The 27,437-nt window shown below is 38.7% G+C and overlaps 1 protein-coding gene across 12 annotated transcripts in view; it reads left to right on the plus strand.

Annotated features, from left to right (window-relative positions):
* The window catches only part of PUM1 (pumilio RNA binding family member 1), a 132,588-nt gene that overhangs the window by 60,508 nt on the left and 44,643 nt on the right, over positions 1-27,437 (plus strand). For 8 of the 12 annotated variants that reach the window (XM_023507470.1, XM_023507472.1, XM_023507476.1 and 5 more), the window contains exons 4-7: positions 4,963-5,071; positions 6,038-6,216; positions 17,079-17,245; positions 19,360-19,630. In XM_023507470.1, coding sequence (XP_023363238.1) covers positions 4,963-5,071; positions 6,038-6,216; positions 17,079-17,245; positions 19,360-19,630 — 726 coding nt within the window. The remainder of the gene's footprint in view (positions 1-4,962; positions 5,072-6,037; positions 6,217-17,078; positions 17,246-19,359; positions 19,631-27,437) is intronic. The other 4 variants (XM_023507478.1, XM_023507480.1, XM_023507479.1 and 1 more) reach the window with 2 other exon arrangements.

The raw sequence follows: 27,437 nt of genomic DNA on the forward strand, positions 1-27,437 counted from the left end.
CAGAGTCTCACTTTGTCGCCCTGGGTAGAGTGCTGTTACATCACAGCTCATAGCAACCTCCAACTCCTGGACTCAAGCAATTCTCCTGCCTCTGCCTCCCAAGTAACAGGAATTCAGAATTGGTCCAATAGCCAGCCTGCCACAACGCTTGGCTATTTTTTCGTTGCTTGGGTGTATGTAGTTGGTGCCTTAGCCGCTTGAGCTACAGGTGCCGAGCCAAGCCAGTCATTTTTAATACAGAAAGTCTATAAGACAAAGTAGGAGAGATCGTGAAATGGAATGGAGATAATTATTTTTTTTTAAATTTAAAAGCATTTTATTTCCAGAACTTGATTTTGAATATTAGAAATGTAATAAGAAGTATTTCTTGAAGACTTAACTTCTAAAGAAGTGTTTGAAATAGACAAAAACACCTCATATTAACAACTACATTAATCACCCCAAAGTTTAGTGGCTTAAAACAACACAATTGTTTAAAACTCAGTTTTGGTTGGGCTCACACCTATAATCCTAGCACTCTGGGAGGACAGGCAGGTGGATTGCTTGTGCTCAAGAGTTCAAGACCAGTCTCAGCAAGAATGAGACCCTTTCTCTAAAAAAAAAATAGGGCTTTTTTTGAGACAGAGCCTCAAGCTGTTGCTCTGGGTAGAGTGCTGTGGCATCACAGCTCACAGCAACCTCCAACTCTTGGGCTCAAGTGATTCTCCTGCCTCAGCCTCCCAAGTAGCTGGGATCAGAGGTCCCCGCCGCAATGCCCGGCTATTTTTTGGTTACAGCCAACATTGTTGTTTGGTGGGCCCGAGCTGGATTCGGACCTGCCAGCTCAGGTGTATGTGGCTGGCAGCGAGCCTAGCTACAGCTTTGGTGGGTGCATGTAGTCCTAGCTACTCTGGAGGCTGAAGCAAAAGGATCTTTTGAGCCTAAGAGTTGGAGGTTGCTGTGAACAGTGGAGCCATGACACCCTGGTACTTGGTACTCTGTGGAGGGCTACAAAATTGAGACTGTCTCAACAACAACAAAAAAACAAAACAACAGCTACAACAGAAAAACAGCTGGCAGTTTGTATAGGTCAGAAACCCAGGAATGGCTTTGTTAGATCTTCTGTTTCAGCTTCTGACTTGAGCTGCAGTCAAGATTTCGACTGTGGTTGAATTCATCTCAAACCTTGGTTGGGGTAGGGTCTGTTTTCAGGCTCACATCTGTGGTTGATGTGAATACCTGTTAATTGTTGGGCTGAGGGTCTCATTTCTTAATGTGCTGTTGTCTAGAGTTCTTTCTTGGTTCCTTGTGATGTAGGCCTTTTTATAGGACAGCTCACAGTATAGCAGCAGTTTTCATCAAAGTGAACAAACAGAGGGTGAGATGGAAGGGCTGCCTTTTGTAACATACTCTAGAAAGTAACATCCCATTGTCTACTTGCCTTATGTTATTTCTTAGGGGCACTTCACTGGGTCCAGTGCCTCATAAAGGGAAGGGAGATTATTACATAAAGTCACAAGTACATGGAGGCAAAGATCCTTAGAAGTCATCTGAGGTGCTACTTGTCACAACAGTTGAGTGTAGATAGATAAGCTTTGATAGGAAAGAAAGGGTAGGTTCTGTGTCAGATAGAAAGAAAGACATTTAAGAGCTTTGCCAAGTTTTCTTCTGTCTTTTCCCAAGTCCCTTGGCACAGTATTTTGCTTTCGTCCCAATTTGCAGAGCACCCTTGTAACTCTCCACTGTCGCCCAACCCAACCACCAGCATGCTGTGACCCTCTTCTCCCACCTCCTTTTTCTTTTTCTTTTCTTTTTTTACTTTGAGTCTTGTCTCAGTTTTTCTTTTTCTTTTTCTTTTCTTTTTTTTTTCCTTTTGAGACAGAGTCTTACTATGTCACCCTCATAGAGTGCTGTGAGATCACAGCTCACAGCAACCTCAAACTCTTGTGCTTAAGCGATTCTTTTGCTTCAGCCTCCCGAGTACCTGATTGTTTAGCAGGCCCTGGCTGGGCTTGAACCTGCCACAGTCTTGGTGCATGTGGCTGGTGCCCTACTCACTGAACTATGGGTTCCGAACCTTTTTTTTTGGAGACAGAGTTTCATTTTGTCGCTCTTGGTAGAGTACTGTGGCTTCACAGCTTCACAGCTCACGGCAACCTCAAACTCCTGGGCTCAAGCAGATCTCCGCCTCAGCATCCCAAGTAGCTGGGACGACAGTTATCCGCCACAACACCTAGCTATTTTCAGAAGCTAGGTCTTGCTTTGGCTCAGGCTGGTCTTGAACTCATGCGCACAGGCAATCCATGTGCTTTGGCCTTCCAGAGTGCTAGGATTACAGGTGCCAGCCACCAAGCCTGGCCAACCTCCTTTTTCTTTATCTTTTCCAAACTGGTCTTTTAATTCCTTGCTATTTCCATTAATAACAGTTTATTGTTCTTCTCGTTGTTACTTTGTGAAATCTTAGGGGAGTTCTAGTACTTTTTTGGGCTGCTCCTCGCATCTATTTAGGATTTCTATTTATATTGATGATATAATAGTGGGAGAAATGGTTGCCTCTTGGTGTCTGAGCTAGGGACTTGTTTTTGGGTGTGTATTCCTTTGAAACTTTGTTGCATTGATTACTACTTTGAATCTCAACTTTTTAGCACTCTGCTTCATGTTTGCTGTGTTGTTTCCTTTTGAGGGAATTTAGTCTGGAAACAACTTTGCTTATGTGTTTACTTGTGTTTTTGGCTTTGTACATTATGACAGCTGACATGCTACTGTGAAAGATGAGAGGATCCCAGACCTGATTTTTGAAGCCTTCAACTCGAAGGCTTTCAGTAAGCAATTCAACAAATTGTCCGCAAGATTACCTGTTTGCATATGGAGGCTGGTACGTTGAGAAGCTGTTCCCTGAGTTTTGAATAGAGTTTCTGTGGAGAAGGATGAACAGCTAAAAAATCTAAAGGACAGAAATGGTTTTGATTACATTTGTTCTCTTTCCACTATTATGTGGAGCATAAAATTAACCAGCAAGTGCAGTGACCCTTGTCCTGACATTCTTTCTTCTGAAACACAAAGGAGTAGTTAATGTGGACTCTTGTTTGCGCTCATTCCTTACAAAATGCAGGAGAAAATTAGAATTTTACAGGCACAACCAATGGGGAAAGAAATTCTAGTTGCAGTCTTCGGAAAGGGCATTTTTGAGACTAAAAGGAGAAAACAAACAGGTTAAAAACAGGAATTCTTGAATTGTTCCTTGCATATTCTACGATTAAGTAATACAATAAATAATATGTTTTCAGTATTCTGTCTGTGATTTGATGGCTATTTCTCTGAGGTCTTGATGCCACTGAATATGTTTACTGAGAATCAGCTGTGTTAGGCACTCATCGGTAGGATCTCTAATCATCTGAGCAATCTTAAAAATATTTCCTTCATCAGTAAAAAGAGAATGAGGTCCAGGACAGTTTGTAATATTTCACACTGGATCTTCAGAGTTGTAAGGTCCAGTGCTTCACATTTGAACTGGGTCCTCTGCTATTTTATCTTGTTCCCCAATCTCCCCTAAATCCTCTCGAGGTGACAGACCTGAGAGGCCCACCTGGAATCTACTACTCCTTACTGTTACTCTTACTACTCCTTACTAACTGTTCCTTTTTAAGGAATTTAGGTGTCAGTGCAGTTAAATGCTGGACCAAATGTGTCTTTTGTCATCATCATCTTTGATTAGAAAATGACAAATTAGGGCCTGAAGTGTGTGGGAAACTGCTTTGGTCCCAGTGGTAAATCCTGTCCATGAGATAGATTTATAGTGTTCCTTAAGGGTAGATTAAAATTTTGCTGAGAGACCTAGAAATTTGATTTGGCAAGCTGAGATTTCTTTTAGTGAGGGCAGAGTTCAGTTATTCTTCTATTATTACTGGGTTCTGGATTAAATTGAAAAGTCAAACCTTTATTGTCAAGAAGAAGAGCAAATGTTTTGTGCTTCGGAGATTTTTATTGTATTCCTTTGAGAAATTCAACTCTCTAGTTGTGCCCTTTTACATTCAAAAGCAAAAACGTGGTTAAATACTATCTGAAACTTCTTAGTTTCTTGTCTGAGTAACAGCAGTTGAAAAGGAAGAGGGAACATTTTAGTGAGTAAAGTTAGTTACCAGACAGATCCAAGAAAGATGAGGATCTAGTGGAATTATACTTTTTAAACCCGATCACTAATGCTTTGTTTGCTCTCGTGTAAAACTATGTTTTGCTTGAAGGGTACTTGGCATTTCTTTGGTTGAAGCTTTAATAAAGTTCTCATATTGGTTTAGGGCCAGGGCTTACATTTCTGTGAAGAATAGAATGATTTGTGCAGTCACAATAATGGCATTACCAAACAGTGTTAAAATTAATGGAGATTAGGAGATTTTATTTCCCTTCTGGTAATTGGGGAATGGTTTTTATGTCTCTCTAAATATCTTGGAATTGGTTAAGGTTGTAGTCAGGAGAGGTTTTAGCTAATAGAATCTCTTGTATATAAAGGAAGTGTATTTTGCTTCCAGTGTTTCATAGCTGAGATTCACAGTTGGGTTTGTGCTCCACCTTGAGTAACTTTGTATGGTAGTTAGTGTACATACAGGCAGAAGCGTTAATAGTTGTACGTGCTAATAGGTACTTTTTAAAAAATAAGAGTCCGCTTAGCAGTTAGCTTATTGGGCCAAAATTAGTTTCTCTCCCTCTTCCTTAAAAATCTTGCCATGGGTTGAGTGAATAAATGCAGATATTTAAACTGAGCCCTTACTGAGTGGTTTGATCTCAAGTCCTTCCACCCCCTGCCTTTCTGTGGCTTTTATCAAATATACAGTAGTGCTCTGACTACAGCTATGTAGTCAGAACACTGATTAAAGACCTTCAGGGCACATGAGCATCTTCAATACTCTTGTCTAAAAGAAAGTGTTGACTGCTGTACGTTCATCCTTTATGAATTCTTTAAAAGCATCTATTATTTTTAATTTGCAGCAGCTCTTGCCAGGTAAAAAGTTTTGGGAAACAGATGAATCCAGCAAAGATGGACCAAAAGGAATATTCCTGGGTGATCAATGGCGAGACAGTGCCTGGGGAACATCAGGTAATCTAGATTTAGCATCTGTACTGTGATTTATGCCTGTCTTAGAGCTCCTTTCCTCAGCAGTTGGCAAGTCATGAATTTAACATCAGTGACATTAAGCATGTCAAGCAATGTCCTGTCCTGTAGTATAATTGCCGTTAAGGAGCTTATACAATGTAATTTATTAAAACATAATTAACACAAAATTAAATCTTTTTTTTAAGTGCTAGCCACAGGGCAATGGTCTTATTTGAAATGACCATAATTTGAGCTTAACTTTCTGTTTTGTACTGCTGTCAGCATACCTGGAATTAGAAAACCCACACCTGCCATTTAAGGTTTATGTTCTTTTTCACCCCCTCCCCTGTGTACCGTGTATGGGATGATCTATTTTTAAATGCAAATTGGGACCAAATCAAGTCACTGGGCATGGACACTTTTTTGACAGACTATCCCTGAAGAAGGATGGGGGCAACTTCTAGAGATAGACACACTGACAGCAGAAAGAAGTGACGGATGATAGGAAGGAGACAGACAGAAAACCCCAAAAGCTGATGTGCTGCGTCACAGTACATTGTAAGAACAGAACTTCATGATGACATTGAGTCATCAGAAAAGACCAAATTATGTTGTTTTTAAAAAGGGCAGTAAAAGTATATTTTGTTTTAGTAATATTATCAATAACGTATATTAAATAGAAGTCCTGCTACTTGAAAGGGATATACATTATTTTATCCACTTAGGTAGATAAACCAGTTATGAGAATGCTGTATTTCTCTTTTTTTTCTGGATATAAATGAGGGTGTGTTCTGTTTCCTTAGCTTATGTTGAATGTCATACTCAGGGAAAGACACTATAAGAGGTTTTGGCTCAATGGATCACAGCAGGTTTCCTGATTCCCAGTCATTGGTTTATCCATGAGACATCACTCATAATTTGTTTGAGCCTTTGGCTGCACTGTATCATGCTTGTGTATCTTTTTTGTAGATCATTCAGTTTCCCAGCCAATCATGGTGCAGAGAAGACCTGGTCAGAGTTTCCATGTGAACAGTGAGGTCAATTCTGTACTGTCCCCACGATCGGAGAGTGGGGGACTAGGCGTTAGCATGGTGGAGTATGTGTTGAGCTCATCCCCGGGCGATTCCTGTCTAAGAAAAGGAGGATTTGTAAGTTGGCTTGAGGAACTTGTTCCTATCTCTCTCTGTCTCTCTCTTTTTTTTCTCCTAAAGCAAAACATGCCTATTTAGTTTCTTTAGATATTCACAGCACTAATTACAGGGTATTTTAAAACACTATAAATAGAGCTCAGCAAACATAGTAGGAACATAAACTAAACTTTTTAAAAATAGAGAAATAATGGGTTTTTTTGGAGGCACATTGATAATAATGTGAGGTAAGAACTGAATTTAGATCAAAGTTGATTGATCTATTAGAAAACACTACTTTTAGTTTAAAAGAAAAAAGAGAAGACTTTTTTTAAAGCTGAATTTGGGTTGTCAGTAGAAATTTCAGATGTGAGTGCAGTGATTTACCTTTACCCAAGAAACTTAAAAATGAATCTAATCTATAAGATCATTTTTTGTTTCCTAGCTAGACTTCGTAGAATTGGTCATCTTTGGCCTTCCTCAAATAGCTTTACTTCTCATACCTGTTAGGAACCTAGACATTCTGTTAATTCTTTACTTGTTTTTTTATTTTTACTTTTTGAGTTCATCATCATTGACTTCTCTGATACTAAATTGCAGTGAAAGCAACCTCTTTGTCTACTCCTCTCCCTTTTAAGTATTAAGCAGCCTTCTTCAAGCATCTTTGATACACTTTCTCAAAACTATTTCTTTATATCTTCTACTTACTAGATCTGAAAGTCTGAAAGATACATTTCCATTTGAGTCTCCCCATTTGTATTCTGTGACTGGCTTCATACTTTAAGTCACAGCTTGGAAAGCCATGAGGGGCACCTTGAATCTGTCTTCTCTCCTTTTCTCTTGACTCAAACTTGTTTTGTACCTTTTTAAAGACCTCTCTCTCTGAAGTCCTTTTGGCTCATACCACCTGTTAGCAGTGATTCTTCCAAATCATGTTAATAATTTTGCCTTCATAACTATTATTCAATACTTATAATAACACCTTTATAACATTTGTTGGTCAATATTTTTATTGTCATACATCTGTTGCCAAGTATCAGAGTCTTCTTACTGTTTTCCCTAACCCACTCTCAACTTCTTTTAGAGTAGCAGCAATTCATTTTTGGTGTAGCTTACTCAAGTGTCAAGTACAGTTCTTGTGTACTAGCCATTAAAGCTGACTTGATTGGTTCTTTTGACCCTACAGAGACTTAGGTTAGGTTTAGTAGTCTATGAAACAGCTAAGAAATGGCTTCTTTTTATTTGAACCTTCCCAAGGGGCTGCTTGGGAAGAATGAGATCTATCCTTTGGATGTGAAGGATGGGATCAGGCCATATTATCATTTGCCTGTTGTCTCATTGGAAGAACAGAGTTACTTTTCTTTTTTCATTCCATCTTTAGCTCTTTTTCTGTCCTTGCACTTTTCCTCATTTTATGAGGACAGGTTGCTCAGCGGAAGTGTTACCTTCTGAACACTGCCTGTAACTTGTCATTTATTGGAGGAAAATAATTAGTTGTGTGCTTTAAGTAAGTTGCTACTGTGGTGAACTGGAACCTGTGACTGTGGCTGTTATTTCTGTTGTGTATGACCTAGTTCTAATTCTTGGGCATTGGCCAGGGAGGTGTGTGTCTGGTTACTGTGAAGTTTGTGGGAGGCAGAAAAGTAGTAGGAATTAGATAAAATGATAGACTGAATTATTATTTTTGCCTATTGTTTTCCTTTTTTTAAACAATCATTTCAATACACAGTTATTTTTATGACAAAAGCTGTTTCTTTTGGTGGTTTCCATCTTTAATTGTTTTTGGACTGGTGGATTTTTTTTTTTTTTTGAATAGCTCTTATAAAAATATTGTGACTACAGTAGAAGTTAAGACCTCAGGATAGATAGATGAGATCAGAAAATTGGACTCTCTTTTACAGTCATATAATTTACTGAGCTTCTGAGATACGTGTAAAGATAAATGAATATTTTTCAAACCTGTGTTCCAGCTTTTCAGAAGGAATATTGTGGTTAATGAGATGTTATCCTATAGTTTGACTTAAGTTGCATCTCTAGCGTGTTACAGGAGGACTGATCCAGTGACATCAAGCCATGTGTTGGCATGTACAGGCTTCTGGTGGACAGAGGGCTGAGGATCAGTGAACTGCTTGTCAGCTTTGTGGTTATACTCTATTAATCTTATTCCTAACCTTCCTTTGCTCTGCCTGTTGGTTAGGATGACACCTGACCAAAGCTCTGTTCATGGAAACCTGAATCACTTTGTGGTTGTCATGATATACATGCATCTTCTTGAAAAAGGTGAGCCTTTTCCTTTTCTTCTTTCTTTTTAAATCTAGTCTGTTATTCAGAGTATTGAGTTCAGAGAACAAGGAAGATAATCTGCTTCTTGTAGATAATTATTCTAAAAGAGTAGTACTTTACTTTTTGGGAGTCTGCACTGTTACTTCCAGTATCCCCTGAAACCTGAAAATACCATCTCTCAAGGCATAGTGATTATAGATCTCAAAGCGAGTACTTACAGGTCATTCTCATATACTGACAACAGATAAGGAGATGGTGGTTCAGACAAAAGTAATCTCTTTCTGCAGTGGTTTTCCATTTTCAGTGAGGTTTCTTGGTTACAGCTTAAAAGAAGCTGTTAAACTCTTTGTTTAGCTTTCCTGCCTCCTTGAGTTCACTTTGTACAAACTTGGTCTAGTAGTTTGGCTTCTGTGATAAGAATACTTCAGGCTGACTGACTCTGACAACTGCAGTTTGTTCTTAGCACCTGCGGTATGTTTTTGGTAGTATTCCACATACGAATTCCAAACTTGAGGGCAGTAGTTTTCACAATGATAGAAAAAATCAGTTAAGTTTTTTATTTTTCTCTTCTTTGTCTATCCTTTATTTAAATAGTTCATAGTGGTAACAAAATTGGATGTAACTGCTGTATTTTGGAGGCCCTTGGGTGAAATCGCCCATCTAAGGAAGCTGCTGTTGGTCTTCTGGAGCATCAGCTGATCGTTTTCAAACATACTGAAATTGAGCCAGTTAGAAAAGCAGATCATGATTTCTTTCTTGCTGGTTAAAATAGAAGCTCAGGGAAATGAGAAGACCACTCTAAACTTCAAGTAAGGTGAAAACCACCCTAACCTTGCAGAAAAAAGTTTTTTTGAAAAATATCTTGAGGGAAAGTCTTTCTGTTTGTTCTGTAGACAGTGACTGCTTTCTGACCTGTAGTATGCATACACATTCACTAGCAATTCATTTGTGCCACAAAATTTGATGACTTGCTTTTTTAAGCTTTACTGCATGTATTTTAGGTAACTAGTGCTACTTTAATTGATTTTTATTTTAGAACTTTTTACAGTGTAATGCAGATAAAAGTTTCAGGGATTTGAGTCTCAACTGGACCTTAATTTCTCTCCTACAAAGTGGGGGTAGTCAAAATTTAACAAAGTCTTAATTTGTATGGCTATATACTATAAACGAAGATTCTTTGCAAACCTTAAAAGTCTTGCCCCTGAAAGTTAGTGGACGAGGAGCATTAGTGTCACCTAGAAGCTTATTAGAAATACAGAATCTCAGATTCCTACCCCAGACCTATTGAATCGAAACCAGCATTTGTGACAAGACTTCCCCTGGTGATTTGCATGCATGTTAAAGTTTGGTGAGCACTGCTATAAGATATAGTTTGCTTGGAAGAATAAATTATCAAGAGGATATTAGAAACTTACCTATAGACTAGAGCCCTTTCATTAGGTTTCCTTTAAGCAAGAAATCTACGTGCTCTGCTTCGTAGTGTCAACCTTTCATTATTTATTTCTTTAGTTTTAGGCAGAGTTACTCTGTCACCCTGGGTAGGATTGCAGGCATCAACCACCGTGCCTGGCTTGTACTGTTAAGCTTTTAGACATTTAACTAGAAGACTTAAAAAGTTGTGGGTTTTTTTTGGAGACAGGGTCTCACTCTGTTACCCTGGGTAGAGTGCTGTGGTGTCATAGCACACAGCAACCTCAAACTCTTGGGTTCAAGCGATTCTCTTGCCTTAGCCTCTCAAGTAGCTGGTACTATAGGCACCTACCACAACACCCAGTTAGTTTTTCTATTTTTAGTAGAGATGGGGTCTCATTTTTTTTTCTCAGGCTGGTTGGAAACTGCTGAGCTCAGGCAGTCTATCCACCTTGGCCTCCCAGAATGCTAGCATTACAGATGTGAGCCACCATGCCCAGCCAAAATGTATTTTATAAAACTTTCTTTTTGTGTGTGTCTTCACCACTATTATTAAAAATAAACACCATTCTCCATGTTTAAGATGTTTTCCCACCCCTCTCCTGGATCTGGTGGTCACCACAGCAGAGGGGAGGACTCTTACTGTTTATCTTTATACATCAGTGCTTGGTGTATACAGTGTTCTAAAATGTACCTGTTCCCACTTTAGTTTATTTTGAAGTTGGGATACATCTTTCAAATGATATTCTGTCATGGTTTATATCGTCAGTGTTTATTAGTGACACATAATATGATAGTGTATCTTTTTTTTTTTTTTTTTTTTTTTTGAGACAGTGCCTCAAGCTGTCCCCCTGGGCAGAGTGCCATGGCATTACAGCTCACAGCAACCTCCAACTCCTGGGCTCAAGCGAGTCTCCTGCCTCCGCCTCCCAAGTAGCTGGGACCACAGGCGCCCGCCACAACGCCCGGCTATTTTTTGGTTGCAGCCATCATTGTTGTTTGGCGGGTCCGGGCTGGGGATTCGAACCCGCCACCTTAGGTGTACGTGGCTGGCGCCTTAGCCGGTTGAGCTATAGGCGCCGAGCCAATGATAGTGTATCTTAATTGATGGTATCTCAGGTTTCATGAAAGGTAGTAGTTGGTGGTGGCTTGATTCTGTATACATACCTCAGAAAAATCTGTTGGACAAAGAGTTTAGTGATTAGAGCCATGCATTTCCTAGGGAGAAGACATCTTGCTGTTTTTAAGCTGTGTGGGGAAAGTGGGAATGTGAGAGGTTGCTACTGTGAAAACGGAAATAGGAAAAAAGATGCGAAAATTGGATAAAGTGCTTTTAAGAATATTTTTTAAAAAGGAATTGTACTTTCATGAAATGCCTTATTTAATCCTTGAAACTACTTGTAGTTTCTCTTGTAGAGAAACTACTTATAGATACTCTTGTCTTTCTTAATTCATGGATGAGAGAAATGAGATTTAGAGGGAAAGTGGGGAGCCTGGTTTCATATTTTGTCCTAATTTCAATTCTTAGCTATATTGCTTACCTAGTTAACTATATATGCCATACTTTTTTTTTTATAAAAGGGGTTCCTCATAAAGGGATTATATTTAATATGTTAAATTTAAAAGCTATTTCCCATAATAACAGTTTCAAGCTTTTACTCACATTTTTGGATAGCTGAATGTTTTTTTTTCTTTTTACCAGCAGAGCTGAAGGTTACTACACTTGGAGGGAATTTGATATTTCTTTTTTTGGGCATTTTATGAAAAGCAAATAAGTGTGTGCAGGAGAAGCTAGTATTTTAGTTAATGTTGTTATGGATTTTGTACTGAATATGTTAAACAGGTACACAAAATACTTCTCTTTTAGAAGGAAGGGAGGAAAATTCCTAACTCATTCAATGTGACTTCTGTCATGTGGAGCTTTGTTTTAAGATCATTGCAGTAAGTAAATTGTAATTCTTCTGATTTCATTAATAATTAATAGCTATATTTGGAAGTATTCTTCCCTTTATGTGAGTTTTTTGAGGAATCTGAGCCATAAGTGCATGGATTCTGACCTCAATAATGTGTGATTCTTCTACCTGGATTTGTTCCTCTCCCACTTCTCTAATATCATCTCTTTGGTGCACATCTGGCACCTTTCAACACCCATCTTGATCTTACTCTTGAGATTTTCAGAACATCACTTAACCTTGTGGTTGGGCTAATAATAGCTTTGGGTTAACATTCATCTAAAGGAAGCCCATAGGCCGGGCACGGTGGCTCGCGCCTATAATCTCATAGCACTCTGGGAGGCCAAGGCGGGTGGATTGCTGTAGCTCACGAGTTCAAGACAGCCTGAGCAGAAGCAAGACTGTATTTCTACTAAAATTAGAAAAACTGAGGCAAGAGCATTGCTTGAGCCTAAGAGTTGGAGGTTGCTGTGAGCTTTGCCGCTGTGGCGCTCTACCCAGGGCAAAAGCTTAAGATTCTGTCTCAAAATAAATAAATAAATAAAGCCCATAATAAAAAGATGCTGTTAATCTTTTATTTTTTCATTCATCTAGCTATTAGGTCTTTTCAGTACAGTTATTTCCTAGGTAATATGTGACAGAGAAGCAAAATATAAATCCTACTTTTCTGATGGCTTATGTTGGACTTAAATTACATTGGTTCTCAATTGTGGGTACATATCAGAGCTATTGGAAGGGAAAGCTTTATGACATTTGTAGGAGCCAGGAGCCTCTGTAGACCAAGTAAACCAGAATCTCTAGGGCAGGGAGTGGGCCCAGACTGAAAATTTGAACAAGATTGCAATGCTCAATTCTATCCATAGAACCACTGTATTGTGAAAATAACAGTGTTCCAGAGAGGGCCATATTGGCCAGACACTTGTATTTGAGAGTTAAACCAATTAATTGGGGACATTTTAATTCTTCAAATCTTGAATGCCATACCTAGTATTATGTAAGAAATACCATCCCAGTTCTTTCATTTATTACTAATAATTATATTGGCTGAGCATGCTGGCTCACGCCTGTTGTCCCAGCGCTGTGGGAGGCTGAGGCGGGTGGATCACCTGTGCTCAGAGGTTTGAGACCAGCTGAAGACCAGCCTGAGAGAGAGTGAGCCAGAGTGAGACCCTGTCTCTACAACTACAACAAGACAGCCGGACCTTGTTATCTCAGCTACATTGGGGGGGGGGCGAGGAAGGGCAGGAGGAAGAAGTAAAAAAAAAAAACAAACCTAATAATTATATTACATTTTCATAAAATGGCCAGTACTTTATAAACATTTTATATATGTGTGATTTTATGGATTGTCATAATTACTGTTTTAAATAAAATTGTCCCTCTTTTATAGATGCATAAACTAAGACTGAAATTAAATGACCTGTCTAATGTGCTGTGACCAGTATTAGCAGTTGAGATAAAATGTAGGTTCTATGTACCCTGTGTCAGTACTTTCTTAAAGCTATGTAGTTGTGAATACCTTATCTTAAATATTTTTAAAAATATAAAAATCCCATAAAACTTAGTACTTTTACCCCCTTCTGTTTTCTCTGTGGTCTTCACATTTTTGAGAGACCTTTTTTTTTTTTTTTGTAGCTTTTTGGCCAGGGCTGGGTTTGAACCCGCCACATCTGGCATATGGGGCCAGTGCCCTACTCCGTTGAGCCATAGGCACCGCCCTCTGAGAGACCAATTTTATTCTCTCCAGCCCAATACTATCTGTCTATCTATCTGAGGACAGAGTTTCACTCTGTCACACTATAGTGCCATGATATCATCTTAGCTTACAATGACCTCAAACTACTAGGCTCAAATGATTCTCCTGTCTCAGCCTCCCAAGTAGCTGGGACTACAGTCAGCTGCCACAACGCCCAGCTAGTTTTTTCTATTTTTAGTAGAGATGAGGACTTGCTCTTGCTCAGGCTGGTTGCCCAACTTCTGAGATCAAGCAACACACCCTCCTCGGTCTCCTAGAGTGCTAGGATTACAGGAAGGAGTCATTGTGCCTGGCCCCAACACTGTCTTTTTTTTTGAGACAGAGTCTCACTTTGTCATCCTAGGTAGACTGCTGTGGCATTACAGCAACCTCAAACTCTTGGGTTTAAGCAATTCTCTTGCTTCACCCTCCCAAGTAGCTGGGACTACAGACACCCACCACCCCACTACGCCCGGCTATTTTTTGGTTGCAGTTGTCATTATTGTTTAGTAGAACCAGGCTGGGTTCAAACCTGCCAGCCTCGATGTATGTGCCCAGCAACCTCCTCACTGAGCTATGGGTGCTGAGCCCCAACACTGTCTTTTAATAACAAACTTTTGACAGAATATTTTCCCACTTGTGCTCTTGGTTTCATTCAGAAGACAAACTTCTGCCAACTATTTTTATTGAGAGTCACTGTTAATTTATTGAATTTTTTATTTTTTTATTATTTTTGAGACAGGTTCTCACTTTGTCACCCTTAGTAGAGTGCTGTGGCATCATAGCTCATAGCAACCTCCAACTCTTGGGCTCAAGCGATCTACTTACCTTAGTTTTTTATTTTTAGTAGAGATGGGGGTCTCACTCTTGCTCAGGCAGGTCTCAAACTCCTGAGTTCAAGCGATCCACCTGCCTCAGCCTCTCAGAGTGCTAGGATTACAGGCACGAGCCATTGTACCTGGCCTGAATTTTTTCAAGTAAGCGTTCTATTGAAATGTAACCTTATTTACAGAAAAATATGTCATAAATGTTTGTCTTCATGAATTTCTATAACAGCCATCCAGGTCAAGAAGTAGAAGCCTCCCTTGGGCCCCCACCACCCAGTAGAAGGAACCTACTATTCTGCTTATGCCTCAGGAGCTTCTTTAGAGTAGAAAATCAGTTAGCAACATTTGGGAGTAGTGGACTGTACAATATTGGTGAAAGTCAGCTTGCTGTAGGGAAATACTTAAAATCTAGCCCTTGGCAGTATAGTTGAGATGGTAACTAGTAGTGGCCATGTTTTCAGGTCAGAGCAGGTAGCATGTAGGCGGGGTGATCAGGTTCTCAGAAAGCCCCTATAAGGGTCACTGAGGAAAGACAATGTAGAGCCATTGATCTGACTTAGTGCCCTCTGCCACCTATTATTTTGCTTTTTGTTGACTCTTTCTGCTGCTGCTTTATCCTATTTTCTTTTCAGTTTTGCCTTTAGGCCTTCTGAACTCATTGTAAGAAGTTGGTGCTGAACTGTTTCCCCGAGCCAGTGACTTGATTTGTCAACTTGTGGAAGATTACTTAGGCCCGGCAGTGGGATAATCCTTGTTATACTTATTTGCTATTAACATTAATGGTTTCTGATTCTGGAAGATTTATTTGTCATTTAGACCAAATTAGTGCCTCTTGGACTCTAATTTGTAATGGCAACAGGAGGACAGGAGGAACTTTCTTGTTTTAGCTGTTGAGTTTTGTAGGATTTTTTGCTCTTTTTAATTTTTTTCATCATACTTATTGAACTTCTGCCAGGCACTATATTTAGTGCTAGGGATATAAAAGTGAATATATAGCTCCTGTCAGTGTGGAGGGAGCTATTGCTTCTGGTGTTTTAAAGATCTTTTTGCCTTTAGAACCTTGCCCTATTCCCGTCTTTGCTTCGGGGATTCTCAGTACGTGCTTAATTGGCTATCATTCAATCCTCTTGAGTTGATAACAGCCTATACTTAAAGATTCTTTCCTGAAATGCACATCTCAGTGGCTTCCAAAGCTGTGATTTACCATCTTGATGTCGCATGAAGCTAAGTTGTATATCCTTTTTCAGCTCCTGTCATATGTGTTCCTTCTTTCATGTTATTTAGGAAATCTTTGTTTTTCTTTTGACAGAGAATGACTTTAAAAGTTAAATGGACTCTGAACTAGTAGTTGAAAGGTTTAAGAGTGTTAAGTCAAGGCCTACAGGTCACCCTTTCTGAATTAAGAATTGCTAGTCTGAGAACATTTGTTGGTTTGCATCTATAGGCCTGTCCATATTCAGTTTGTTCACAACTGTCTGCTGCTCTGTCTTCTGTTATTTATTCCTCCCGCACTGAAGTTTGGTTTTGGTGACTGGAAATGTGGCGCAGCAGTTCTTGTCTTCTGTTGGTTAGATCTTTTCTTGTACCAGGAACTTTATCTTGGTCCATGTGCTTTCTCTTTCTTAAACCATTAGTCACTGGTAGAGAAAAGCAAGGCTGCCTCCCTCTAGTTTTACAAAAGTAAAAGTTAAACCCTTCCTTTGATATAAGGTTCTGCAAAGTCCTTTATACCATATTAAGTCACCAAATCTTTTCTTTTTGGAAATCAAGGTATGTTTGCTTTTTTGTCTAGGGTTTAATTTAGGATGTTGGTAAGAGGAAAGAAAACTTAATTTCCTTAGAAGGCAGTGTCTGACACAAGATCAGTTCTTTTAGGTTCAGTGTTTTAAAGCTTTATGGTTTGAAACACTGAAAAGATAAATTCTTTTACATCAGATGCTTCAATTTAATATGTTGCTACTTATATCTCACTAACAATCTGCCTTGGGATAGGCAGGTGAGGGAATAGTACTTAGTGTATTTTTGGTGAAAGAATTTTATAGTTACATTTAACTTGCTTTGAGGCATTGGAAATATTAAAGTTAAGGGTCTTTGGTAAATTTTTGATGCCTAAAACATGAGGCTTATAGGATGGAATTTGGGGGGTGATGCAAGTTGGTAGGGCATATATTCCAAGATGAATTTGAGTTGGAATGATGTCAGACCACACTTAGCTCAATATTTAGAAGTTAGAGAGGAATTTACATAGACAGCAGCAAAGTATGAAATTCTTTTTGATCAGCTTAATACTCCACTCATTCTATACTGTTAGCCACCATACAGGGGCCTATTATGAGTTATAGTTAGATTTAAGAGTAGAGAACCATTTCTGTGTACCCTCTGAGGTACAAAGTTGTGGCTGGGCTTTGGGTAGAAAGGAAAAAAATTGAGTGGTGGGACATTGGGTATGAGAAGACTGTCCTAAACTCTGTAACATAAATGTATGTCTGTCTATCCCATTTGGCAAGACTTTTCTGCAGCGTTCCTGCCTCTGTGTTGTTTGTTAATTAGATTGTAATGTCTAAAAGGGCAAGGCACTATCCTGTTCTAGTCTCTAGTGTAGTCTGGTGTCCTCAGCAGTTGCCCACTCTTTATAGTTGATGATGATTAGTGAAGCTGAAGCTATTTTTTAAACAGGGCCCAAGGGATGCAGACAGTGATGAAAACGACAAAGGTGAAAAGAAGAACAAGGGTACGTTTGATGGAGATAAGCTAGGAGATTTGAAGGAGGAGGGTGATGTGATGGACAAGACCAATGGTTTACCAGTGCAGAATGGGATTGATGCAGACGTCAAAGATTTTAGGTTTGTATGTTTTACACTTCTGATTTTTGATGTGGGCTATGGGTTTTTGTTTGTTTTGATTTAGTTTTATTTTGAATTTAGTCTCCCCACTGCCTCTTACTCCACCCACCCCTTTAAGAATTTGATCTAGTTTAATTAACTGGTAGAGTAGAATTTTCTAAAAGTTGTCAATGCCTGATTTATTTCTAAAATGGTAGATTTTGTATTTGTGTAGAGCTCTAGAATATTCAGAATGATTCTAGAAAAGGTCTTATCAGTGATTTTCAAATACCAAAATCCCCTGGGTAGGTGGCTTTGGAATTTTCTAAAGATTGTCCCAAATCACTGTATTAGAGGGTTGTGGTTACTAATGGAGGTGTGTCACGTCCCTCTGTGTTAGAGGGAAAAACAGTTGAGAATTTGTACATTATCTCATTTGAGTCTCATAAGCTCCTTTTGAGGTAGGTGGGTCATGTATCATTTCCTCCATTTTGAAGTACCAGAGATGCAGCTTAAATGACTTTTTCTTAATCATATCCTTTCCATGGATGCTTTTTATCCCATCTCTGGTCATAATTGATTGTAGGTTTTATTACTTAATAATACAGCCTTAAAATAATGTATTTGTCTTTCACAGTTGGCAAGTATTCTTTGTGTATGTTGGCAACTTTTAGTTATGGTATATAGGTTAGCCGGGTGTGGTGGCGCACGCCTATAGTCCCAGCTGCTTGGGAGGCTGAGATGGGAGGATTGCTTGAACCCAGGAATTGGAGACCAGCCTGGGCAACATAGCAAGACCCCGTCCCAAACAAATACATAAATTTCTTTGTTCAGTGATATGCAGATAGAGAATTTAATTTTGAATAATTTTAATGTAAGTCTAAAGCTAAAGTGTGTGTATCTATGTGTACACACCTACCACACATCTACCCTTCTTATCCTACCAAAGCCAAAATTAAAATGTATTTGTATCATTATTTGTAGAAAAAATTTTGGTTGTATAGTATTTGTAACCTAATTTTTGTATATTGCATGTATAAGGAACTACATACAGTCTTTGGAAGAAAGTTGAGGCACAGGGTAATAAATACTCAACACCTAAGGTCTTTTCAGTTCAGTTCTGTTTGGGTGGCCTCTCACCCTTAATCTCCAGCAGCCTGTAGCAGTATTCTTAATTTAACTGAGGGCAGGTGGTGGTGGTGTGTTTTGCTGTGTGTGTGTGTGTGTGTGTGTGTGTGTGTGAGAGAGAGAGAGAGAGAGAGAGAGAGAGAGAAGGAATATGGTTTTTTATCTTTAGTATGTACCAGCTACAGGATTTTTAGGGATGAAGGGCATTGAATTGTAGCCACAGGCTACCCTCCCCTGACCATAATATAATAGTAATACATATTAGCCTGATTTTTGGATCTCATAATCCTGCATTCATTTTACATAGGTGATGATATATTCTTGGCTACCCAGAACAATACTTCTTTATACCTGTGCCCTTTTTTGCTATTCGGATTGTCTTTGTTTGGATGATAAATTATATTCTCACATCACTTTTAATTTTTACAATTATCTCCGTAGCAGGGACATATCCTAATGAATTTAGTTTGTATAACTTTGAAATGGTTTGCTTCTTCTGGTTTCTTAGAAGAGGAGATAGTTTTAGCATTTGTCAGTAATACCAATAATATGTAAAAACATTTTTATTAGGATCATTCTGAGATGAGGAATTTTTCCTGGAAACCAAATTTTTTTATTGGCTGCTATATTTAAAGAGTAGATATTGATTTGGGGGGGTTATATTTTGCAACTTGGATTTTGGGATCATTATTTTCATGGATGCCACAGGCAGTGAGTTTTCTAGTTCGTCCAGTGTTCCTCAACTCTGGATTCTTTGGTAAAGGGATTGTAATTAATAGTAGTTAATGTGAGTTTAAGGGATGAGTTAGATGGAAATGCAAGCAATAGAAGAATAATTTTTAGAGAATATAAGCACCATAAAGGATCTCTGGTTATTTTATAGAAATAGTTTTAAGTGCTATTGATAATGAATTACATCAAGGACATTGTCCTTGAGCTCTTTGGGTTGCTGTAGTGTCCCTCCCCACTCAAAATAAGGTTTAATGCCCTTTACTTTCTCTGTTTAGCCGTACCCCTGGTAATTGCCAGAACTCTGCTAATGAAGTGGATCTTCTGGGTCCAAACCAGAATGGTTCTGAGGGCTTAGCCCAGCTGACCAGCACCAATGGTGCCAAGCCTGTGGAGGATTTCTCCAACATGGAGTCCCAGAGTGTCCCTTTGGACCCCATGGAACATGTGGGCATGGAGCCTCTTCAGTTTGATTATTCAGGCACGCAGGTACCTGTGGACTCAGCAGCAGCAACTGTGGGACTTTTTGACTACAATTCTCAACAACAGGTACTGTGTGTGTCTCTGTCACCCCCTCTACTCTCCCTCCAGCCAGCACATTGTTCAAGTAACTAAGGAAGGGGGTATGGGGGAAGGGTGGCATTATTTTAGGCTATCCATAACCAGCCCATATCAACCCAACAGTGAAGAGGGTTTACAAAGCCTCTGTGTTTTTCCCTTCATGAAGCTGGTCCCTGTGCTGAGGCAACAAACCACCTCGCTCTGTGTGTACTTTCTTTGGCTCAGCGCTCTCTCCAGCACCTGGGGAGAATGGGTGAGGTTGTGCTACCTCTTATAATACAACACTCTGGGATGCTAAATGAATCTCTCTGAAGATATGTAGTTGTGATGCTTTTGGTTTGTTTTGTTTTTAAAATAGTGAACTCTACTGTCTACCACTGTCAGGAGTGTGTAGTACCAGGTCATTTTATGAGTTCTGTCTTTTAATTTAATGAGTTACTTCAGATAACATAGATAAAGGGTATGGCACCTTTTTAAAAAGTTAGAATGTGATTGGGGAAAACACACAGAAGCCACTGAAAACCTACAGTGAAATTAGTTGGCTCTTTCTTTTATTCATAAGTCTCTAGAAATTTTTGTATGTGTGCTTTCTGTTTTTGAAAGTGTAGTAGTACTCTTAATCTAGGTTAATTGATCCTTCTGTTTAATTTTTTTAAAAGGAAAATCAGCTGTGTTTGGATTATAAAAACAGGGCAGGTAGTTTTCCTAGTCTTATTAAGTACCACAAGTTCTCCTTTGTGGCAGCTTGATGGACTGTGCATTTCTGTTATTTTTTTAGTTTTGGACTGGATCATAAACACAGACTTCTAGGTTTGAAAGATTTGAAACTCATTTTGAAGTTCAGAAATTTTATGTCTGTGGGGAAATTTGCTCATGGTCTTTGCAGATTAGTTGTATCTTTAGTTATTGTTTGATAGTTGATATTAAATGGATTTTGATTGATAGCCATAAGTAGCTAGCCAAAAGAAATCACTTGAGAGGATGATGTGAATATGCATTATTTACCTTAGATTTAAGTAACAAATTTTTTTCTAGAGAATAAACTAGAAGTGTATACTATTTCCCTGTCGTTCCCAGTATGTATGTCTACCTCCCCATAAGAATTGATTTTCTACATCTTTTTCCTTCCTTATGGACATTTTTGGTTCTTAGCTTCCATTCCCTGTCTAACCCAATCTTACCTTTTTCATTTTACTTGAGAAGAGTTTATTTCAAATCTCGAAGAACAAAAATCTAGTTTTCTTTCATTTAACTATTTATTACTTTGTAATCAGAGTTGGGATTTTTTTTTGATTTATTGATTTCTGGTTTCAGAATAATTTTATCAATGTTTTTGGAGGCTGGAAAATTATTAAAACTTGAACAGAAATGTACTTCTGCATACCCCCAAATAGGTAGCTTGATTTTATCAAAGCAATCACTTATTCAGAAAGATAAAAGCAAGGATGCCTTCACCATGTATCTTATTTCAGTATTTTGGAAGTTATTGGGTTCAGGTTTTCAATATATTATATATATTTCAATATAATATATTTCAATATATTATATTGGCTACTGCAGCAGAGGAACAATTATACCCAGATACACTACTGTCATATGTTGTGATAGTTGCTTGCCTTTATCCCATGGCTTGCTTGTACTGGGTGTCCTGGTAGCATACCTGGGAACTATTGGCCTAAGACTTGAAGTATTATCAAGACTCTCAACTTCTCTGAAGCTCATGTATAAAAGTTAGTAATTGTTAAGAAGGTTCCTTTTTCTATGGGAAATTGGTGTTTGTTTCTTACATTTTATCCCATCCTTTTTTAGCCTTTTTCTTTTCATCTTGTTTTATTCTACTTTCCATTTCTATTTTGTCTCATTCTGTCTCATTCTTCAATGTTTAGCACTTTTGCCTTCCCTTTTTTTTTTGTACTTAATTCCATAGCAGAGTAGCCTTCTTTTCTTGATCTCCAAACCAGAAACTTGTCATGTCTGTCTCCTTTAAATTCTGTGGTACTTTGGATTCCTTTAAGAAAAGGAGTTATTTTGTTCTGCCTTGGGTTGTGATGGATTATTGTCTAATAGCCCTTGCTAGATTGTAAGCTCCTTGAGGGCAAGGACTAGACCCTATTCCCTCCGTGTCCTCTACATTGCTTGAGCAGACCAGATTTTCAGGGGACATTTACCTATTCCTATTATGATGTCTTAGCACATCCTCTGTATATAATATACTTCCCAATATTGACATTTGAAACTACCCTTTCAAGAATTGTAGAGGCTAGCCTACCATGTTTTATGGGTGTCCTTTAGATGTAACATGCTAGCTTATGCTTCATATACCATAACTATATTGTATAATACCCAAGAAAGATACTGGATATTACTGGAAAGTTACAATTATATTACCATGTAATGTCCAGTAATATAATATTAGTATGAGGCACAAGGTAATAAATACTCATCTACCTAAGGATGTTGAGTATTTATTCCTATATGATATCCAGGAAGTTACTTCTTGGATCAGGACTTAACCTTTCTGGGTCAGTCCTTTTCCATTTGATCAAAAACTATGATTCCTCTCTTTCAGAAAACTATACATAATTCTTTTCACATCAGATCTTATGGATAAGTTAACTGGGATCACAGATCTGTGGGCTACGAATTATAACCTTCTGTTTGTAGCTTTTGTTTCATCTATAGCCAAACATCTCTTTCATAAATAGAGCAAGATTCCCTTTCTGCTCCTTTAGTTGCTCTCAGTTTAGTCATTGTGATTCATTTTGCCATTTGCCATATGAATAGTGCAGGGTAGTACTCTGGGACAAGTGATGAGAGACCATTTATGATTATGTCCTAGGAACCCTAGAATAAGAGAGAGTGTATTCTGGTCTCTAGTGGGACAAGTGATGAGAGACCATTTATGATTATGTCCTAGGAACCCTAGAATAAGAGATAGTGTACTCTGGTCTCTGGGAAGGAAGGGCTTGTGGAAGAGGTGATTTTTTTTTTTTTTTAAGCTATGTCTTGAAAGACTTGCTTATACAGCAAGAAAAAGAAAATTCTGGGCGGTACCTATGGCTCAAAGGAGTAGGGTGCTGGCCCTATATGCTGAAGGTGGTGGGTTCAAACCCAGCCCCAGGCAAAAACTGCAAAGAAAAGAAAAAGAAAATTCTGGTGGAGGAAATAGTAAATTCTGGTGAAGAACGTAGTAAAACTAAAGGCTAGAAATTGGAAAATAACAGGTATGTGTTTAGTAGGTAATGTAGAAGCAGTTGGTTGGTTTGGCTGGTAGTTTAGGTTAAAGAAAAGTGAGTAGTGAACAGTTAAGTGTTGTGTCTTACCAGCTTTAAAGTAGGAGTGACTTCATTATCATGGTATAGTTTTTTGTGGTTAGTGTTAGTTTAGTAGCAGTTTGGACATTCTCTGACTCATATGAATAATTGACTGTTGTGTCCTTCCAGGAACCTTGGGTTTTGCATGAAACAGTTGTGAAGCATTTGGGGAGCCAAGTACTAAATTGGTAGGTTCCCGGAAGGCACAATGAGGACTGAAGTTGGATGCAACTGATTTAAAGAACAGGCAGGATATATTAATATTTTGTTGCAGGTCAGAGAACGGAATTATGGAGCGGAGAATGATTGTGTTGTGGTCCTAGGCTGATTAGAGTAAAAGGTGAGGGCAGAAGAGGATAAAGATGCAGGTGCAGGCTTGGCATCCATGGCACAGTGGTTATGGCGCCAGCCACGTACACTGAGGCTGACAAGTTTGAACCCGGCCCAGGCCAGCTGAACAACAATGACAACTGCAACAAAAGGTGACCCGGTGTTGTGGTGGGTGCCTGTGGTCCCAGCTACTTGGGAGGCTGAGGCAGGAAAATTGCTTAAGCCCAAGAGTTTAAGGTTGCTATGAGCTGTGACACTAGGGCATTCTACTGAGGGTGACATGGTGAGACTTTGTCTCAGAAAAAAAAAAAAAAAGATGCAGGTGCATTGGATAATTGAAGCCAGATCTTGGAGGACTTGAGCAGGTGCCTAATGTGATACCTATCTTTTTGCACATTCTCCTCTTTTCTTTTGACTTTCTTACTGTTTCAGCTACAAACAGTAGAGTAGATTTATTTGTCATTTTTATGAGGGGAATCTGGTTTGGAAATTGTCAAATAATTCCCTCTCTTCTATTTCCTTTCAGTCAGGGCTTTGATTTGGTGTAATAAGCTGGTTTCATAAAACTTACTAGCAGCTTATAGTGAGCTACATAACATGGAGCAGCCTGCAAATAGGGAAAAGGTAATTTTCATTTAGTTCATTGCAAACTTCATTCATTGGTAATTGTGATACTTTGGATTTTGTTTAAGTTACTTCTCTGGTCTCTGAATTTAACACTCCTAAGTAAGGTTTATTGATATGAGCAGGAGTTCGTAACCTTGATTTGTGTCATGAACTCCTTTAGCAGTTAGGTGAATCCTGTGGATTGCTTCTTAGAATAATGTTTTAAAATGTATAGCATAAGAAAGGATTACAAATGAAACTAATTACAGTAGACTTTCTGTAGTTGCCCATCCCCCTACACTGACCACTTCCTTAAGTGGTCATAGAGACTGGCCATTACTAGTTTGCATTCTCGTAGACTGGATATTACTACATGTACATATAACTGGTTCCTAATGTTGACCAGTTTGTTATGATCCCTTTTGATGGTCAACTTACAAAGATTTTCCTATATATGAAAGTAGCTGTCCAGCTATAAAAACAAACTTAATGGTATAGTTTCTTCTTTATCTTATGATGCATGAAATAGAAGTAGGTGGACTAGCTATCATAATGGGCATAAACAAAATTTTGACATGTCTAACAACTGTAACATGAAAATATGTGTGATTTCTATTTGTAGTAAAGTCACAGTGGTATTATTAATGTTAATGTGGGGGGTTTTGCCTATAATCATACTTGAAGAACATGATAAATTTCAGGTAGATGTTCATGAAAATAAAGATGCAATATTAACTCACCCAAGTGCAAAGATCTTGGGTTAAGAAGCCCTAATTTAGAGTATTTTTTCAGCTTGACATGTTCTTTCCTATCTCTGGTGTATCCTCCTTCTTTTCTTACCTTTCCCTCATTGTCTTGTTACTCCTAGAAATCAGCCTTGAACAGTTCATGCATAATGTGCTCATACCATTTTGTGTTATAATGCTTTAGCAATATTTTTTTAATTATTTATTTTTATTTTTTTATTTTTTTATTTTTATTTTTTTTTTGAGACAGAGCCTCAAGCTGTCCCCCTGGGCAGAGTACCGTGGCATTACAGCTCACAGCAACCTCCAACTCCTGGGCTCAAGCGAGTCTCCTGCCTCCGCCTCCCAAGTAGCTGGGACCACAGGCGCCCGCCACAACGCCCGGCTATTTTTTTTTGGTTGCAGCCGTCATTGTTGTTTGGCGGGTCCGGGCTGGGGATTCGAACCCGCCACCTTAGGTGTACGTGGCTGGCGCCTTAGCCGGTTGAGCTATAGGCGCCGAGCCTTATTTTTATTTTTTAAGAGACAGGGTTTCATTAGGTTTCCTTATGTTGTCCAGGCCAGTCCTTGGCTCAGGCTATCCTCCTCTTCACCTGCTCAACGTGCTGGGGTTATAGGTGTGAACCACTTTGCCTGGCCATATTCTTTATTTTTATAAGTTACTCTACAATTTTCTGTTTTTATTTCCCTCAATATAGTTTAGAAAATAATTTGTTTCATTATATTGCAGCCATGTGGTGGAAACCAAAGCTGTGATTATTATCAATACAGATTAATTATGTGGCTGATGTTCTTTATTTAGAATTCAGTTTATCTAAAAATATCCTAATATGGTATGTTTTACAAAATTATATACTCTTCTACCTAAACTCTCATCTTTTAAGCATGAATTTTAGCAAAGAAGCAATATTCTGAAAATGAGGATTGAAGCACTGTTCATTCCTGCAGTTTGTAGTCAGATGGGAGTGGAAATTAGCATACATTTGCTTTTAAAGTGTAGTAGTGATTGTCATTCTCAGGAGGTCAAATGTGTGCATAATTTTAATCCAAGTATTTAATTTTCTCAGCTTTCTTTTAAATTTACAAATGATTCTTTCAGTATTGAATATAGTTACAGTCAAAGAGCTGATTTTAGCTAGTAGTCACTTGAAGCTTACCTTTATTGTGTGACTTTGTTCAAATTTTATTTATGGTAGAGTTTTTCTCAAAAGTTATAAATACTTGGTGGAAGAATTATACTTTATTTTCCCCTAAGAGTTTAGTTAGAAATTATTTATATTAGAGCCAGCTTCTTTTGCCAAAGAAATATGAAGATTTTTTTTTTTACCTTAGTGTGCTTTGTTGTGTTCATTAAACCAAAAATTATTGTAATCGGCAACACCTGTGGCTCAAAAGGGTAGGGCGCCAGTCCCATAGGCTGGAGGTGGCGGGTTCAAAACCAGCCCCAGCCAAAATAAATATTGTGGTGGGTGCCTGTAGTCCCAGCTACTTGGGAGGCTGAGGCAAGAGAATTGCCTAAGCCTAGGAGTTAGAGGTTGCTGTTAGCTGTGTGATGCCATGGCACTCTACTGAGGGCGACAAAGTGAGACTCTGTCTCTACAAAAAAGAAAAAATTACTGTTATCATTACAGTTGTTCAAATAATGCTGTGAAAATTGGGCTTTGATCTGGAAGCTTCAAATACTACCAACAAGCTTTAAAAAATTTGTTGTACTGAGGAATGACTCCAAAATAAACCTTCTTCTTAAAATTTTGTAATCCCCCCCATCGATATAAAGGTGGTTTTAATTTTGAAGTAATTTTCCTCTGTGAATCCTGATGACTCCATGACGTAGGGCAGCTATTTTATTTTTACATATAAGAATATTAAGGCTTGGCGCCTGTGGCTCAAGTGGCTAAGGCGCCAGCCACATACACCTAAGGTGACGGGTTCGAATCCAGCCCGGGCCTGCCAAACAACAATGATGGCTGCAACCAGAAAAAATTGCCAGGCGTTGTGGCGGGCGCTTGTGGTCCCAGCTACTTGGGAGACTGAGGCAGGAGACTCGCTTGAGCCCACGAGTTGGAGGTTGCTGTGAGCTTTGAGGCCACAGGTACTCTACCCACAGAGACAGCTTTAGGCTCTGTCTCAAAAAAAAAAAGATATTAAGAAGCAGTGAAGTTTTAAGACTTGCTGGAAGTTATGTAGAACAAGCTATGCAAATATCTATTATTTTGGTTTCTAGCTCCAGCCGGTTTTCTTTGGACCTTGTACTGGCAAACACAGAGCCTTTTTATATGTGGAGTTGTCTCATATTCAAATTCACTTACAGCTTTTTCTAAAGGCAGTATAATGTAAAAAGTACTCAACAGCAGTATAAACAAAAATGATTTTCTTCCTTACCTATATTTTTGTGACCTGCTGATAGCAGTTAGTGCTCTTGGTACTGTGAGGTCTTGACTAGGAAAAGTCCTGCCATCTGCTTTCCCTGTGCTTTGGCTGCCTTGCTCTGGAGAGGAGCTGTAAGTGGTGACTCATGGAAGGGACTGTGTCTGTTTGAGGGTGCTCCCCCCACCCCATTCATCAGAAAGGACTGTTCTAAGAGCTTTATGTGTGTTAATTTTAATCCCCAGAACAATTTTGTGTTACATATATATCTTTACTGTCCTATTAGAAGAGGAAAATGAGGTACAGAGATATTGTCACTTGCCTGAGGTCATGTAGCAAATCAGTGGTAGTGCTAAGATTAGAACCAAAACAGTGTGGCTCCAGTCTGTGTCCTTAACTCCTATTTGCTGTGTTCTTTCTTTCTTTTCTTTT

Source organism: Otolemur garnettii, unplaced genomic scaffold (genome assembly GCF_000181295.1).
Source record: "Otolemur garnettii isolate 467f Iridium unplaced genomic scaffold, OtoGar3 scaffold00184, whole genome shotgun sequence".
Taxonomy (NCBI): Eukaryota; Metazoa; Chordata; class Mammalia; order Primates; family Galagidae; genus Otolemur; species Otolemur garnettii.